This window comes from Carcharhinus amblyrhynchos, chromosome 13 (genome assembly GCF_965287045.1).
Source record: "Carcharhinus amblyrhynchos chromosome 13, sCarAmb.v2.hapA, whole genome shotgun sequence".
In the NCBI taxonomy this organism is placed as follows: domain Eukaryota; kingdom Metazoa; phylum Chordata; class Chondrichthyes; order Carcharhiniformes; family Carcharhinidae; genus Carcharhinus; species Carcharhinus amblyrhynchos.
This window is the reverse complement of record NC_137336.1, coordinates 44,122,289-44,140,219: the sequence shown is the minus strand read 5'-3', so window position 1 is coordinate 44,140,219 and position 17,931 is coordinate 44,122,289. Positions and strand designations below refer to the sequence as shown.

Below are 17,931 nucleotides of genomic sequence, written 5' to 3'. Positions count from 1 at the left end.
AAAAAACTTGAACCTTAGCTGTGACCAACCGAGGAAGTTGAATGGAGGGGAATCGGTTCACCCTTTCTCACCAGGTCATAAGAATGCCCAGCTGCCTATAACCAATATACAATTAACATCAGCATTAGAATGCCCAAGTCTGAAAGTAACAAAAGTATGGATAAAGGTCTCAACAACAGGTCAGCTAAGGCAAATGTGCAAATGGGAATCACTACACAGGTGGAGTAGGTAGCTTTGGTGTCATGATATGAGGTCAGAAGCTCAGCTCAGGATCAAACAGGACACTAAGGTTGCAAACATTCTTGTTCAGTCCAAACAGAGGCCAAGGAAGCTGACATAGTTAATGAACAAAGAAGAACAAAGAAAATTACAGCACAGGAACAGGTCCTTCGATCCTCCAAGCCTGCACCAAACATGCTGCCCAACTTAACGAAAACCCCCGATCCTTCCAGGGACCATATCCCTCTATTTCCATCCGATTCACGTATTTGTCAAGGCGCCCCTTAAAAGTTACTACCATATCTGCTTCCACGACGTCCCGAAGTTACCCACCACTTTGTGTAAAAAAATCTGCCTCATACATCTCCTTTAAACATTGCCCCTCACACCTTAAATCTGTGCTCCCTAATAATCTATCCACTCTGTCCATGCTCCTCAATCTTGTAGACTTCTATCAGTTTGCTCCTCAGCCTCCACCGTTCCAATGAGAACAGATCAAGTTTCTCCAACCTCTCCTCGTAGATAATGCTGTCCATACCAAGCAACATCCTGATAAATCTTTTCTGTACCCTCTCCAAAGCCTCCACATACTTCTGGTAGTGTGGCAACCAAAATCGAACACAATTTTGCAAGTGCAGCCTAACTAAGGTTCTATACAGTTGCAACATGACTTGCCAATTTTTAAACTCAATGTCCCAACCTCTGAAGGCAAGCATGTACTATGTCTTCTTGACTACCTTCTCCACCTGCATTGCCACTTTCAGTGACCTATGTACTTGTACACCTCGAATCCTATGCCTATGAATACTCTTAAAATTTCTGCCATTTACTGTATATTTTCTATCTGTATTAGACCTTCCAAAATTATCTCACATTTGTCCAGATTAAACTCCATCTGCCATTTCTCTGCCCAAGTCTCCAACCGATCTATATCCAGGGATCAAAGTTTGTGGCGGGGTTAATGAGCGCAATCTTACCAACTAGTCATGCAATGCTCCCACTGCAGCAAGGTTACAGATTTTGCACTAGCCATATCTCCATTCACTGCAGCAGGATGGGAAAATCCCACCAGCATGAATGGCCGCAACATTCTGGTCAATGACTTTGGTCTTTTCAACATTTATATGAGGTCATCTCTAGTCATCCAATAATGGATGTCTGACAAACAGTGTGACAAATCACAGGCAAATAATGAAAGATGTCTCTATTTGGCAATGAATCAGTAATGTCAGGCCACAAATTCTAAATCGGTACTGGAAAAGGTTTCAATTTTTTTTAACACAAATGAATTACTCCAAACAGAAGGTAAGACAGTGGATAAGTATAACTGGATAAACAATTGAGATAGTATTAAAAAGGGACAGGCAAAGAAAAGGAATTATAATACGAAGTGAGCTGCCAGCACTCAAATAACAAGTCAAATAGTTTTATTCTGCAACTAAAAATTTTATGATACTATATTGAGTTAGCACTGCCTGACTCCTAAAATTTATTAAGTTATACTAAAAAGTAATTTTCCAGTAAAGGAGGTTCAATCTAAACTTTATTTCCCAAGTGTTACCATTAGAAACAACTGAATTTACAGGAACTTCTTATCTCCTCTTGTACTAAGTCTCTAAGTCTTTTCAATTTCTTTGTCCTAATCTATCACTTGACAGGATTTCAGCTTTCATTTCTCTTTGCTCGTTTACTACCCAAGGATCTATTTGTTCTGTACTGTCAATGTTGCCTACCTTAAAAGGTTATTATCACAATATTGCACAGGAAATTTATGAAACTGTATTCAAATTACCGAATAAATAAATCCTACGCAACTCCATAAACCTTGGTGGAATAATGTGCTAATTAGCTCATTAGTAAATAACTATTAAAAATCACCACATATAGAACAAACGTCACAATAGCAATGAAATAAAAATAAATTAGGAACTCAGCTCAAAAGAGCCATATTTTACACAAACAACATTGGATTTTTTTTCCTTTCTCTTAAAATCCAAGATGTAGATTACATGCTTAATCCCAGAGGTAATTTACATTTTGTTATGATCTTGAATGCTATGGCTCTGCTCTTCACAGGACAGGTGCATCTTATTCCCACTAAGCCATTCAAAACACCTCAAGGTGCTCATGACATATGATGCATGGACTCACCTACGTGCAGCAGTGATAATGAGGTAGCCAAGGTCCACTTCTAGTGCATTTTTGCATGCTCCAAATACAATAGTATGTAGATTTCTGAAACCACCTAGACGAAGAACTTTTTTTTAAATCAGCACATTTCTGAAGCAACATAAGCATTGACTCAACTATCTATGGTTTTTCATTAGGTCTTTTCTAACCATTTTACCCCAGATCATTCCAGCTCTTAAATCACTGTCTGGGGAAATTCCTTCAGCTCGTACCTTTCAAGATTACCTGTCCTTAACCTGTGATCTAAGCAAGTTATTTTGATAACGCACTTGAGTAAATGGACAGCAAATCCTGCTGAGTAATTGTTTTTAGGTACTGGACTATCTTATACTTGCACAAAATCTCATTTCACCCCGCAGCTCTTGAAAATGATCAGACATCAGACTTAATTTAAAATTAATTACAGTACACAGTAACTTCATTAGAAAATGAAAGATAATCTATTAATATGTTGTCTACTTGTATTAGTCTTAACTAACTTATAAGTGAAAAAAATACAAGATTGCAAATTTAAATAACCTAAAATAAATCCTTTGGATTTTTTTAACCAATAAAGTAGAATTCAACTTCAGCAAAGATGCAAACGGATTGAGCAACAAGTCAACCATTCATCATACATTTTACTTGATTGAAAGAAAAATGGCAAGGTGTATAACAGACAGCTAATCTATTTCCACCCATTTTGCATTACTACTGAAGTTGAATTTTAGGCCTACAGAATCTCTTGTTTCTCAGGAATATCAACCCATTTGTTCACAAATTACAACCTGAATGTCATGTGATTACTTAACTATTCACATGAACAAAATTGCCCTGTTCCCCTGACTTTCCATTAGCAGGGAAACTATAACAAACTTGTATCATTTAGTGCAAAATTTTAGTTTTAACTAGCTGATAAATAACCAAAGCACAATGACTTACTTTTTTTTAGTAAAAGCATGCACTAAATCAAAACTTTTGTCACATTAACCTATTCTTAAGCATAATGACAAGTCATATACCTGATCTTGAGCTATCCTCAACTACATGTTGAATCAGTCCTCCAAGAAAAGGTACTCGAACTAGTTCCAGATGTTCTAAGTTCCTGGCTGAAGCTAATCCAGTCACTAGTGGAACATATTTTAAGGAATTGGTGGGACCTACAAAATGCAACACAGCAAATAGAATTTTAAAATTTCAAAAACGTTTATACTGTAAATACAAATTATGCTTAATTACTAATTATGATTAGTAATCAATTAATTAATTACAACCTGACAATGTTGTAATTAACTTGCAATAACAGTACTATTATGCAACTTGAAAGTTGTTCTAAAGAAATAACAATGTTCTGTACCACATCTATGTTGAAATTATTCTTCCTTCTTACCTGCACAATTCCGCATTACAAAAGTGCGTAAACTGACACAGAGAAAGTCTTTAAAAGGCTGAGGTTTGGTTAGTCGGACCCATTGCAAATACAAGTGTCTCAACATTGGGACACAAGGAATTTCAGGAACATTTACTCCTAAAAGGAAAGAAATTTAAAATAAATTAATTCAAATTTACAACAATGTTTCAGGCAACAGATTTTAAAACAAAATTCCCCTTTTCCTCACTGCAAACCATATGCATAAAAATCTGCTTACCAACTAGATGAAGTGTTTGTATCTTGACTCCTACTGGAATTGTTAATTTGTTTTCTGGAGGGATTGGGAAAGCACCATTACGATTTCGAAACTTTCCCAAGATGTGGACCTGTGGCATGTAATTCCAGATGGCTTCTACTAATTCTAAATGGGAAGTTTCTACACCCTACCGAAGTCAAAAAAAAATTATAAAAGGTACTGAGGAAACAAGAATTTCATAATATAATTAACAGCCAAAGAACCCACCACAATAAATTCACTTAGATTTTCAGTTCTGAACTATACCAAACCTAGAATATTTGATGGTAAATTATACAATTCAGCTGAAGTAAATTTATATATGCAATTTTCAGCAAATTTAAATTCATTCAGAACTTTTTACAGTGGGGAAATGGAGTTTCTTCCAGTACTTTTTTTATTCCAACTAATCTACCAGGGATTATTTTGAACCTAACAATTACTAACTCACTAACGTTAGAGAATAATTTATTTGGGTATGGTAAATTACTCCCTCACCTATTTACTATTGAAATCTCAGAACAATCTTTAGCATCTATTTTTGAGATTTACCTTCACACAGTTTCTCAAAATATCTGCTACAACAGCAGCAAGCACAAACTACAACAGGGAAGAATCATAAAAAACTGATTTTAGATTGCCATTATTTAATCTAAATTCTGACAACTTTATTTAAGTCTACTATTGTGTAAAAAAGGCTTATCAGCATAAATTGGGAGCTGTCTCCTAAAATCAAAATCAACTCAAACATATCTTCGAACAATAAAACAAAAGCAAAATGCAGTAAATGGCAGAAACCTCAAGTAAATAATGCTGAAAATACTTAGCACATTAAGCAGTATCTGTGGAAAGAGAAACAGGGATAATAATGTTTTAGGTCAATGACCTTTTATCAGCTGTGCATGACTTGCTTACTATTTACAGAATTTTATGTTTACACTTCTACAGTAATGAAATTTGCAGATATTATACAATCTTGGCTCAGGAACTTGACATATTGTTTCCAATGCTAGAATGACTGCCTCAGCAATCAAGGCCAGAATTGCATTATTTTCAAGAAGATGAAACTCTGATTAAGTGTTAGCGATAGTATATTTACTAGTGCATAAAAGGCAGCCAGATAAATACTAGCTGTATAGTGCAATGTTTCAATTGTTCCATTGCATTAAGTTTAATCATTACTTTTCTACAGGTATTGGTCTTCACTTGTCAATTCTGTTAAAAGACATGCATGTTATTAACCTATCAAAAAACACTAGGTTCACCATGTAGTTTATATCAATTCATGTCTCAGAGAACTATCAACTCAGCCCGTAATTTTGCACTTCACAATTGTGACAGGAACCTTAGTTTCCTCCCAAATGAGAGAGCACAAAGGAGGTATACAGAGCACTTTGTGGAAATCAGTCAACAATACAAATACACCTAGACATTGCATAGTTAAATTGGAGGGAAGGGCAAGATTGTTTAGCATTTTGCGATATTTATCAAGTCTTGAGAAAAGTAAGCTGACCTAGAATAAAATTCACTGCAGCATTATGAAAAGTCCAATAATTAAGACTATATTTCAACAACAGGCCACATTACTCATCAATATTCTGTGTCATTTGTCTGTATTTCACAGGTTATAAATATCAATTTATTACTAAATCCAATTTTTGTACTCTCGATACAAAGTTTAAAATAAAATTCTGTAATTTCCTTGTGTCATATGCAACTAATCATTAACTAGCTAAACAATACCACTCGTTAAAAACTTATTTTACTTGCCAATAGATTTGGGCAGGCTTGCAAAGCTTCAAGTACACCAGGAATGCTGAATGCAACATGCCCTCTTACTCGCCGTCGTTCTAAGTGTCGAGGATGCAACCCATACAGTTGTTCTAAATCAGGCATTTTCTTTAATAAAATTAAAAAACTGGCATCGATGAAACCTGGTATTAAATACACGAAAATAGCTATATTTCACTATAGAGTAAATAGCCAATATACACACTTAAAATACCGCAATTTAATTACAGCACAATTTTAATCAGCAAACATTTTTCAAGGACATTGCAACCTATCATATACATCTATGTAAGAGATGCCTGCAATTTATGGTTATAATACACTGCACTTGTATGTTAATATACTGACACAAAGATGTAGCATCATAGAATAGTTACAGGACAAGAGGTGGCCACCTGGCTGATTGCGTCTATGTCAGCTGTCAGCAAGAACAATTCAGTTAGTCCCATTCATGCATTTTTATTTCACTGTCCTACACATTTTTTTCTTCAGGTAATTATCCAGTTCTCTTTTGAAACCCATGATTAAATCTACCTCCAATGCAGTCACCAGCAATGCATCCCAGATTGTAACAGCTTGGTGCACAGAAAAATATTTCCTCTGGTAATCTCTGGCTCTTTTGTTGGTCAACTTTAAATTGATGCCTTCTGGTAATCGATTGTTCTGCAAATGGGAGCGGTGGTACCTTATTTATTTTGTCTAGGCCTCTCACGATGTTGAACATTTCTATCACATCACCTCCAACCAACTCTTCCCCAAGGATAACAAGCCCAGTGTCTCCAATCTATCCTGGCAACAGAAATGTCTTGCCCCCAGAATCATCTTGTACCATGCTATAACTGTTCTATGATTCCACTGTTGTCAATCTTCCCTGCACAATTTCTACAGACTTCACAACTATCCTAAACTGTGATGTTGAGGGTTGGACAATTAGTCACAATCTTCCAGTTGAAGCCATACCAGTGTTTTATAAAGATTGACCATTTCTTCTTTGTTTTTGTATTCTGTGCCTCTAGTTATAAAGCCCTAAGATTCAGCATGCCCTTTTAACCACATTCTCCATCTGTCTTTCAACAATTTATGAACATGTACCTTCCTCCCCAGTACCTCTGCTCCTGCACACAATCTAGAATTGTATCCTGTATTTTATAGTGTTTTGCATTCTTCCTACCAAAAAAGTCACTTCTTTGCATTAAATGCCATCTGTCACATGTCAGCACATTCCATCTCTATCTTCTTGGAAGTCTATCACTCTGATCCTCAGAGTTCAAAATAATTCCAAGTTTTGTGTCATCTGAAAATTTTGAAATCATGCCTTGCACATCCAAACTCAGGTCATTAGTGTAGATCAAAAAAAACCAGTAATTCTAATACTCCCCCCTCAGGAATCTCAATATAACTTTGCTGACAGCCCTGTTACGTGGCACTTCATCAACTGTCTTTTGGAAGTCCATCTACACCAAATTAATTGCATTACCTTCAACAATCCTTCTTTCTTACCTCATCAAATGTTTAATTAAAACAATTTTGCCTTCAACAAATTCTTGTTGATGTTCCTTAGTTAATCCACATTTGTTCAAGTAACAGATAAATTTTTCCAATTACCATTTGAAAAACCTTTCCCGCCACAGAATTTAAAATGACTAGTCTGTAGTTGCTGATCTTATCTTCACACTGTTTTCTTTTGAACAAGGATATAACATTTGCAATTTTCCAGTCCTTTGGCAGCATCGATTGGAATGTTATGGCCAGTGTCACATTCTCTAACCTTTCATCTTTCAGAATTTTCCTGAATGCGTTCCACCCAACCCTGGTAACTTAATTTTTAAGTACAACCAGTCTTTCCAGCATATGACAAAGTACCGCAAGGTAGGTTGTTGCATAAAGTTAAATCTCACGGGATCTAGGGTGAGGTATTTAAATGGATACAAAATTGGCTTCTTGACAGAAGCCAGAGGGTGGTTGTAGAGGGTTGTTTTTCAAACTGGAAGCCTCTGATTAGCAGTGTGCTTCAGGGATCACTGCTGGGCCCACTATTATTTGTCATTTATATTAATAATTTGGATGAGAATAGAGGGGGCATAGTTAGTACATTTGCAGACGACACCAAGATTGGTGGCGTAGTTGACAGTGAAGAAAGTTACCTCCAATTGCAACGGGATCTTGATCAGTTGGGCCAGTGGGCTGACAAATGGCAGATGGAGTTTAATTTAGACAAATGTGAGGTGATGCATTTTGGTAGACTGAATCAGGGTAGGACTTACTCAGTTAATTGTAGGGCATCGGGAAGAGTTACAGAACAAAGAGATCTAGGGATACATGTTCATAGCTCTGAATTAAGAAGGCATTCTGCATGCTTGGTTTCATCGGTCAGAACACTGAATGCAGGAGTTGGGACATCTTGTTGAAGTTGTACAAGACATTGGTAAGGCCACACTTGGAATACCCTGTGCAGTTCTGGTCACCCTATTATAGAAAGGATATTATTAAACTAGAAAGAATGCAGAAAAGATTTACTAGGATGCTACCTGGACTTGATGGATTGAGTTATAAGGAGAGGCTGAATAGACTGGGACTTTTTTCACTGAAGTGAAGGAGGCTGAGGTGTGACCTTATAGAGGTCTATAAAATAATGAGGGGCATAGGCAAGGTAGATAGTCAATATCTTTTCCCAAAGGTAGGGGAGTCTAAAACTAGAGGGCATAGGTTTAAGGTGAGAGGGGAGAGATACGAAAGTGTATTTTTTCACACAGAAGGTGTTGACTGCCTGGAACAAGCTGCCAGAGTTAGTAGTAGAGGCGGGTACAATTTTATCTTTTCAGAAGCATTTAGATAGTTACATGGGTACAATGGGTATAGAGGGATATGGGCCAAATGCGGGCAATTGGGATTAGCTTAGGGGTTTCAAAAACAAAGCAGCATGGACAAGTTGGGCCAAAGGGCCTGTTTCCATGCTGTAAACCTGTATGACTCTTAACATATTCTCTTTATTAACTTTTAGCCCATATAATATCTAAATCATGATCTCTTTTACTGACTTTAGTAGCATCTTCTTTCTTTGCAAAATCAGACACAAAATACTAATTAAATAACTTAGCCATGTCCTCTGCCTGCATGCATTCCGTTTTTGGTTCATAACCAGTCCCATTCCTCTTTTTACTATTCATATGCATAAAGACGACTTTTTGATTCCTTTTTATGTTATCTGCCAGTTTCTTCACTTCACCTTTTCTTTCCTTTCCCTCAGAGCTTCCTATATTCAGTTTAGCCCTATTGACTTGACCGACCTCCAGAAGGAGCTTGAGCAATACTTCCCTCCTCCTGAGCCAGAAAAACACAAATCTAGAAAATTCTCTTGAACATAATTCAGAAAAACATTCTCCCCTCTACCAACCACTACCACTATCCCAGCCTACGTTAGGGTAATTTTACCTAATTTTCTTGCAAAGGTATTCCTCTGCATCTTTCCCATTAGTTGGTCATCTACAGAACATATCCAGTAATGTCATGCTGTCTCTATTGCTTCTTAATCTAACCAAATAGATTAACTTCTTGACCCATCTCGGTCATACCCTCCCCTCCTAAAAGGAGAAAATTCTTCTTAATTAATATGGTCAATCCTCTTCCCATCTTCCCTGAGTACCTTATATTAAGGAATATTTAGTACCCAATCCTGCCCTTTTTTGAGCCAGATCTCATTATTGTCACATACTCCTACTTGGTTATCTGTGCCTGCAGATAATCTTTATCTATCACACTTCATGTGTTCACATACATGTACTGCTAACTTAATTTAGACCAGGTGCTTCTCTTCTTACTCTGACTCCATTGAGTATCTGACCATTTCTTGCTCTAGGGCCATCTATCTCTGTCAATTCTTGGTTTTCCTCTCCAATGTTACATCCTGGTTCCCCTTCCACTTTTGTTAAAACCTTCCCCAATTGCAAATGAAAACCATTAAGATGTTGCTCCTGGCTCTTTACAGATGCAACCTGTCCTGCCTGTATCAGTTCCATATGCCTTAGAACTGGTCTTAATATCCCAGGAATAAAAAGCTCCCTTCTTGCACCATCTATCCATCTGCTCTACCTATTTCCATATTCACAAGCACATTGCACTCAGAGTAATTCAGAGATTCAGGCATTCAATGGCATTACCGTTCCTGAATCTGCCACGAATATCATCCTGGGGGTTACCACTGACCAGAAACTGAATTGGACTAGCCATATAAATACCATGGCTACCACAGCAGGTCAGAGGTGAGGAATTCTGCGGCAAGTAACCCACATCCTCACTCCCCAAAGTCTGCCCACCATTTATAAGCGTAAGTTAGGAATACGACGGCATACTCTCCACATATTTGGATGACTGCAGCTTCAATAACACACAAGAAGCACAACACCATCTAGGACAATGCAGCCCACATGATTGTGAAAGGGGTACCATTCACTCCCTCTATCACTAACACACAGTGGCAACTGTGTACCATCTACAAGATGCACTGCAGAAACTCACCAAGGCTCCATAGGTAGCAGCTTCCAAATACATGACCACAACCATCTAGAAGGACAGGAGCAGCAGATACATGGGAACTACCTGCAGGTTTCCCTGCAAGCCATTCCCCATCCTGAACTGAAACATACTGCCGCTCCTTCACTGTTGCTGGGTCAAAATCCCAGAAGCTCCCTCCCTAACAGCACTGTGGGTGTCCCCTACACTAGAAGGACTGCAGCGGGTTCAAGGAGACAGCTCACCAAGGCTCCATAGGTAGCACCTCCTTGAGGGCAATTAAGATGGGCAATCAACACTGGCTTAGCCAATGATGCCTACATCCCATAAATGATATTAAAAACATTATTTTTGCTGCCATTTTTGTTATTTTCTTTCTTAGTGCCCTAAAATCTGCCTGGAGGACCTTGTCCCTCTTTCTACCTCTTATTCGTACAGATATGGACCACAGTCTTTGCACCATTTCAGCCTTGGATGACTGTCTATGAGGAGTTTGTAAATTCTCGCAATGCCTGCAGATTTCCTCCAGGTGCACCGGTTTCCTCCCACAGTTCAAAAACAAGTAGGTTAGGATGGATGGTAAATGCAGATTATGGGGATGGGGCGGGCATGGTCTAGGTAACATGTTCTTTTAGAGAGTCAGTGCAGACTTGATGGGAGAAATGGCCTCTTTCTGCACTGTAGGGGTTCTAAATTCCTAGATCATAGAACCCTACAGTGCAGAAAGAGGCCCTTCGGCCCATTGCATCTGCACCGAACACAATCCCACCCAGGCCGTACCCCCACCCTACATATTATACCCACTAATCCCTCCAACTTACACATCCCTGAATACTAAGCGGCAATTTCTCAGCATGGCCAATCAACCTAATCTGCACATCTTTGGACTAAATTCATTGAAGGATTTGGATAGAGCATATAAGGAGCATATAATTTCTTCCAAGGACACAAAGGCTGATAAAGAGATCACAGATTTAACGTTGATTGGCAAAAGGACCAGGGCCAAAATAGTGACATTTTTAATGCAATGAGTTATGATGTTCTGAATCTTATATTGCACTGCCTGAAATATTTGAAGTGAGAAACCCTACAGGACTATGGAGAAAGAGTGAGGGAATGGGACTAACTGGATATACTTACCAAAGAGCTCAGGCTGCTATTTGTGCCATATGACAGACATAGTTGAAGTGCTTATGGAAATTTTTCCTTGAAATTGTAACTTGATTTATGTAAGCCACAGTCAATGACTATAGCTGCCAGCACTTAACCTGCACAAGTTTACATGAAGTTTAGAATTTAAAGTTCAGATTTCAATTATTTAAGGGCAGCATGGTGGTTAGCACAGCTGCCTCAAAATGCCAGGAACCCGAGTTCGATTCCAGCCTTGGGTCACTATCTGTGTGGAGTCTGTATGCTCGCTCCTTGTCGGAGTTGGTTTGCTCTGGGTATTCCAGTTTCCTCTGTCTGAAGATGTGCAGGTTAGGTTGACTGGCCATGCTGAATTGACCCTTTGGGGATTAGCAGGGTAAATACAGGAGGTTATAGGGATAGGGCCTTGATTGGATTGTTGTTGGTTCAGGCTTGATGGGCCAAATCGCCTCCTTCTGCACTGTAGGGATTCTATGATTCTAGAACGTGCATGAAAGCTGGAGTAACATTTAACAGACAGTCTGAAAGTTGAATATATATTTTAATTGGTTACAAAAATGCACCAGCACTTTGTGGAACAAAGTAAAATTAGTAAGGCTATTACTATGAAGTGTGAACTTAGTTATAATTTTCACGTTTTACCCACCTGATGGCATGTACTCCCACCAGCAACCAGCGCACAGGTCAACGACCTTCACTACTCGCATATATACAGTGACAGCCTCCTTCAGCTTCCGGGACAAACATTCCATGCACATGATGTCCTGCAGGGGAAGATACCTGCAAACAGGATATTGGGACATTCAGCTAATGCATACATAATTAATAACAGAACTCATTTCTAGAAAAATTAGCCAATGGTTTACACTCCACATTAATAGTAATATTACTACCTCTGGTAGCTGAAAGTTCATAAAGTATATTGATGGATGACTTGGAATATTGGGAATAAAGTGTAGAAGATTACCTGATGGTGGAAGGGTTTAAGGCAGACAAGCAAGATAGCTTGTGTGGAAAATGAATGAAGTGACTAGATGATCATCTCAGTGATAAACTTTCCATAGCATTGATAAGTAGTAATAAGTCTCAGAATTTAGAGAAACTTGGTAGGTTTGTGAATACCAAGCCTAGGTGGGAATGAAATAAGGGGAACTTGGGATGAAAGCTCAGGATCTTAGATTTTCGAAGGCAAGGAAAGATGCAGTGAAAGTTGTTAAAAAAATGAAAAAGGGACAAGGAACACTAAAAGGGACAGAGGCAGTTTAATTGAATATTTTTCAGGCAGAGGTAGATAAGAACATCAAATTGTATAGGAGGGTTGACAGGAAAGTGGCCACTATCAGATCGAATGGCACAACAGGGTCGAGGAGCTTATGCCCCTAATTCATGTGTTCCACTGGGCAAGAGAGACACCAAGCCAAACACACACAAATTGGTTCCCCCACAATAATGAAAGCTTAAAAAAACTTCAAATCTACACATACCTGAATATATGACAAAGCACTTCATGTGAAAATTGATTCATATAGTCCCTTGGCTCATCTTGCTTTGCAGCTTCCCCTCCTTCATTCACATTTGAGCACCTTTTGATGCTTTTCCGTCTAGGTCCCATCTTCAGCAAGTGTCTCCAAAGTGCACTCCTCTCTGAAGTCACTACTAGTCCAAACATATCAAATGACATTTTCAGTAAGCAATCAGCTGGTTCCCACAAGACTTCCTTTTTTTTGTCAAACTGTCCCCAGTTAATTAGGTAGTACAGTGAATTAGTCATTGGTCTGTTGTGCTTGGGATGTGGACTCAAATCCTACTGAGCTTGATAAAACTACTTCTTGTTGCCTGACTGCAAGTATCCTATTTGAAATAAAGTCGGACAGATCATTTCTAATCGGCATATGTTGACAGCACACAGCAATCAGCAATTCAGCACCAACTAGCAATCTCAGTCAGTAGGCCATGGTGCAACCTTTGATGAAATTGAAATATTTCACAATGATGTAATAAGTTTTGAGGTTTCCAGTTGTTGGACAAAGTGGATGGAGCTTCATTCTGTATCCAAATGCATTTGTTCGCCTGAGAATATTTTCTGCTGATATTAACCAAAAGTGTTGAAAAAATAAATGAAGCAACTTACACAATGGTTGAGTAATTGACAGTGTGTCTATCAATAATCAAGAACCCCAAAGTAATCTAACAGTTATTTGGTTAATTTCAGTCATCACATAAGGATTGTTTTTACCTCCCTAACAGCAAGTGTCCAACAGCTCACTGTATACTTCGGGACATTGGAGGGCTATACACCTTTCTTGAATAGGCAATATCATTATTCTCTATATAATTCTTCATCTGTATTACAATATGTGTTTAAAAGATGAACACAATATGCAACCATTCAGGAAGGGTTTACTCCCTCAGCACAAATGTCACTGTAGTGTCATGAATGATGCTACTGTACAGAGCTTTATTTACAAGAACGTATTTTTCTCCTCTGCCCACTTAAAAATTGAGAGTTTACATTCCATAGGTCTCTGAACAACCACATCAATTCATAGTAGAATTTTTAAAAATAGCAAGTATAATCATGAAAATAAGTGGGGATTCATTTTTCATTTAACTAATAAACATCTCAATATCTGAAGAAGGATGTTCTTGCTCTCAAGGGAGTGCAGCAAAGGTTTACCAGGCTGATTATGGGGATGGCGAGACTGATATCTGAGGAGAGATCGACTAGGTTAGGATTGTTTTCGCTGGAGTTCAGATGAATGAAGGGGGATCTTAGAGATTTATAAAATTCTAACAGGACTAGACAGGGTAAATGCAGGAAAGATGTTCCCAATGATGGGGATGCCCACAACCAGGGTCACAGTCTGAGGATACAGGGTAGACCATTTAGGACAGAGATGACAAGGCATTTTTTCAGCCAAAATATGCTGAGCCTGTGGAATTCATTACCACAGGAAGTAGTTGATGCTAAAACACAATGTATTCAAGAGGCAGTTAGATATATGAACGGGATTAAAGGTTATGGGGAGACAGTAGGATTAGGCTACTGAGTTGGACGATCAGCCATGATTGTGATGAATGGCAGAGCAGATTGGAGGGGCCAAATGGCCTCCTATTATGAAAAGCATAATTGTTGCTGAATCCAAGAACGATTGGGAATTGACAATACTGTGCAGTGCTTGCAGTATGTCTTTGCAATGTATTTTGTTCACAACCAGGTTAACCTTTGACCTGTTTCCACAACTTCACTAATTACTCATTTTGAAGTTTCTCACCATGACTTCCTGTACATGTCCAACCGATTCCATCTTGATTTCCTATATTCTAACAAATATAACTACTGACGCATCATTCTTGTTCTATTGTTTATCATTATTCACTTTGATATTGTTACCTGGGATTCAGACTGGTCTTGTAGTTCTATTATGTTGGGTTGATGGGGTGTGGGGATGAGGTAACAGGGAATGCTCAGGATCAAAGCACAGAATAAACATAGCATAACAAAAGCTGGTGGCTAGGAAGACATGTCTTCAGTAAAGTCATCCTGACCACCAGTTTAGCATCCCTGAACCCAAGATAATAGCAGCTTATAACACATTGTCAATCAACAGAACAGCCAGCAACTTCAGACAATAGCAAGCAGATCAATAGTAACAGGAAATCCCTTGGAAACAATAACATGCTAAGGCACCTGGGAATTAGCAGGTGGAAATGAAAGCAAGCTCAGCAAGTTACCCTTTAAACTAGTCAAAGATTATATTTAAAAAGATTATCTACCTTCCAGGAGGTAACAATCAGTGTTGAAATTCACCCCCAGTGAGACCCATCTCTTCTTATAAAGGAGACCATTCCAACAAGTTAGCCTAGGAGCCAAATCGGATAGTGTAACCCAGAACTCAACAACTTCAGCCACATCAGATGTCGACCGACTCTGTCAGTAAGTCAAGAATGCAGTATTTCATATCTCTAGTCACACCCAGGACAGTTTAAAACGCTGATGTCCAGATTACTCGCCCATAGCAGAGTAGCTTCAGATGAATAAGCAGTTGCAAATGCAGATCTGAAAAGGGATGGCACGAGAGAAATTCGGTTTAAATAAAACTGCAGGGAATATTTATTCATTTTTAGGAAATCATGGGAAGAGAGACTATTTTAAATTGTAAACCAGCCGATCAAGGCTATATTTTCTACTACTGTACATTTCACCACAGTAAAACTCTTTGGAAATGGAGGAGGCTACCTAACAAAACCCACAATAAAAGGCCCAGGGGTGGCTATTCACCCTGTCCAGAGAGAGAGGTGATTCAGATCCAAACCCCCAGGACAGTTTCAGCGGCCGGTTTGAAAGACGGCGGCTCGGGCTGTAAGGAGAGGCCTCGGTGACAAGGCCCGGCGGCGGCTCCGGCTCCGGCTCCGGCTCCTGTCCCGGGGAAGAAAAAGGATAAAAATCAGGCTGGAATTTCTCAGCAGGAGCCAGGATTCAGCCTTCGCTGCCAGTGAGGGGAGAGAGAGAGAGAGTGAGACAGTGAACACTGTGCGGTCTGGATCCCAGGCTGAGGGCAGTTGGGCCTCCCTCACCTACACGGACAGTCCCGGTGTTCCTGGTCGTCGCCACCACTGGTCCGGGAGCTCGAGCCCGGCAACATCAACATCCGCCACCCTACCCACAATGCCCCGGGCCCGCCACTTTACCCACAATCCCCCGACTTGCCACCTTACCCACAATCCCCCGGGGCCGCCTCCCGCGCGCCTGCGTAGTGGCCACGAAAGCCTGCGCCGCGGTTCGAAAGCAGTGCCGTGGTGTGACTGTCGCGTCTCTTTTTCCCTCGGATTCATCCCTCTTTTTCCTTGTCTCGCAACGCAGGACTCATTCGTAACTCATTTCATGTCAGTCAATGCAGGGTACGTGGGTGATTGTTGTTAATGGTGCCCTCTCTTTTTTGGAACAGGTATACTGAACGGGATAAATCCCTCCTCAATGTGTTCCAGCAACAGCAGCTCCTCCCTGTGGAATCAGACCCATCTGATTGGCTGGAATCTCAGCAGCGCCAGCGGTGGCCAAGACCGGGACTGCAAGTAGTTCCTAGATCCTCAGTTTGGGAGTCCCGGACCAGGTAAATCTCAAAGGAGGCATATAATCCCTACAGTACAGAGGCTATTCGACCCAAAAAGTCGGCATGGACAACAATCACATCACATCATATCTCTGTAACTCCACATATTTACCCTGCTAATCCCCCCACCCCCAAAAATAGGGTCACTTTATTGTGCCAATCAACCTAACCCCACATCTTTGGAGTTTGGAGGAAACCCATGCAGACACAGGGAGTACGTGCAAACTGCACACAGACAATGACCCAAGCTGGGAATCGAACCCAGGTCCCTGGCAGTAGTGCTAACACTTTGTCACTGTTTATTTTTTATTTATTAGTCACAAGTTGGTTTATGTTAACACTGCAATAAAGTTACTGTGAAAATCCCCTAGTTGCCAAATTTATAGGGTATATAGTGAGGTTATTGGGATAGGGCCTGGATGGGATTGTGATTGGTGCAGACTTAATGGGTAAATGGCCTCCTGCACTGTCCTATGATTCTAAACTTTGGTGCCTATTTGGCTACACTGAGGGAGAATTTAGCATGGTCAGTGCACCTAAACAGCACATCTGTGGAGGAAACTGGAGCATCCGGAGGAAACCGACACAAATGCACGTGGAATATGCAGAATCCGCACAGACAGTGACCCAAGTTGGGAATCGAACCCAGGTCCCTGGTGACCTGGGGGAGGCCCAGATGGAGACCAACAACAGGAGCAGACTCAAGAGGAAACACCCAAAAGGAGGCAGTTTCGCCACACTTCCCTGAAACCTGAGCAGCATGATTGATTTATCAGAGTCTTTCCCCTGTCCATGAACTCCAACAGTCTTTAAGTGGCAAGGGTGAGCATATTGCTTTCAGTCATGCTAAAATTGGGGAAAATCTCTGGTCTACCTGCCTACAAGGGACTCTGAAATTCTGCCCCATATACTTTATGCAATAAATTTTTGATGTGATGCCTTGAAAATTTCAATGCAATCACCTCTCATTCTTCTAAACTCCAGAGACTTTAGGTCTAATTTGCTCAGCTTCCCATCACAGGATAATTCTCTCACCCCAGGGACAATCCTGTCTTCCCAGGGCCAACTGAGTTAACCTTTGTCCTACTACCTCCAATGTGAGTATATGTTTTCTTAAATATGGAGACCTGCACATAGCTTTGTTGAGATTACAGTTGGAATACTATGTAGAATTTTAACAAGACTTCTATATCCTGTAATAAAGATGAACATGCCATTTGTCTTCCTAATTGTTTGCTGTACTTTTGTTCTAACTTTTTGAGTTCCTTGTACAAACATAATCAAATTTCCCTAACATCAACATTCATAATCCA

General features: G+C 39.7%; 1 protein-coding gene across 7 annotated transcripts in view; it reads right to left on the bottom strand.

Moving 5' to 3' along the window:
- The window catches only part of fbxo38 (F-box protein 38), a 49,817-nt gene extending 33,623 nt beyond the window's left edge, over positions 1 to 16,194 (bottom strand). For 3 of the 7 annotated variants that reach the window (XR_013888465.1, XM_080201611.1, XM_080201615.1), the window contains exons 1-9: positions 16,083 to 16,194; positions 15,282 to 15,564; positions 12,989 to 13,160; positions 12,151 to 12,284; positions 5,826 to 5,989; positions 4,038 to 4,203; positions 3,779 to 3,916; positions 3,411 to 3,548; positions 2,371 to 2,464 (exon numbers count right to left, since the gene is read on the bottom strand). Coding sequence is in view for 6 of the 7 variants with exons in the window: in XM_080201611.1 (XP_080057737.1) it covers positions 2,371 to 2,464; positions 3,411 to 3,548; positions 3,779 to 3,916; positions 4,038 to 4,203; positions 5,826 to 5,989; positions 12,151 to 12,284; positions 12,989 to 13,116 (962 nt within the window). In the remaining variant the exon portion in view is untranslated. Of the gene's footprint in view, positions 1 to 2,370; positions 2,465 to 3,410; positions 3,549 to 3,778; positions 3,917 to 4,037; positions 4,204 to 5,825; positions 5,990 to 12,150; positions 12,285 to 12,988; positions 13,161 to 15,281; positions 15,565 to 16,082 lie in introns of those variants that run through there. The other 4 variants (XM_080201613.1, XM_080201612.1, XM_080201614.1 and 1 more) reach the window with 4 other exon arrangements.
- Between the last annotated feature and the right edge of the window lie 1,737 nt (positions 16,195 to 17,931).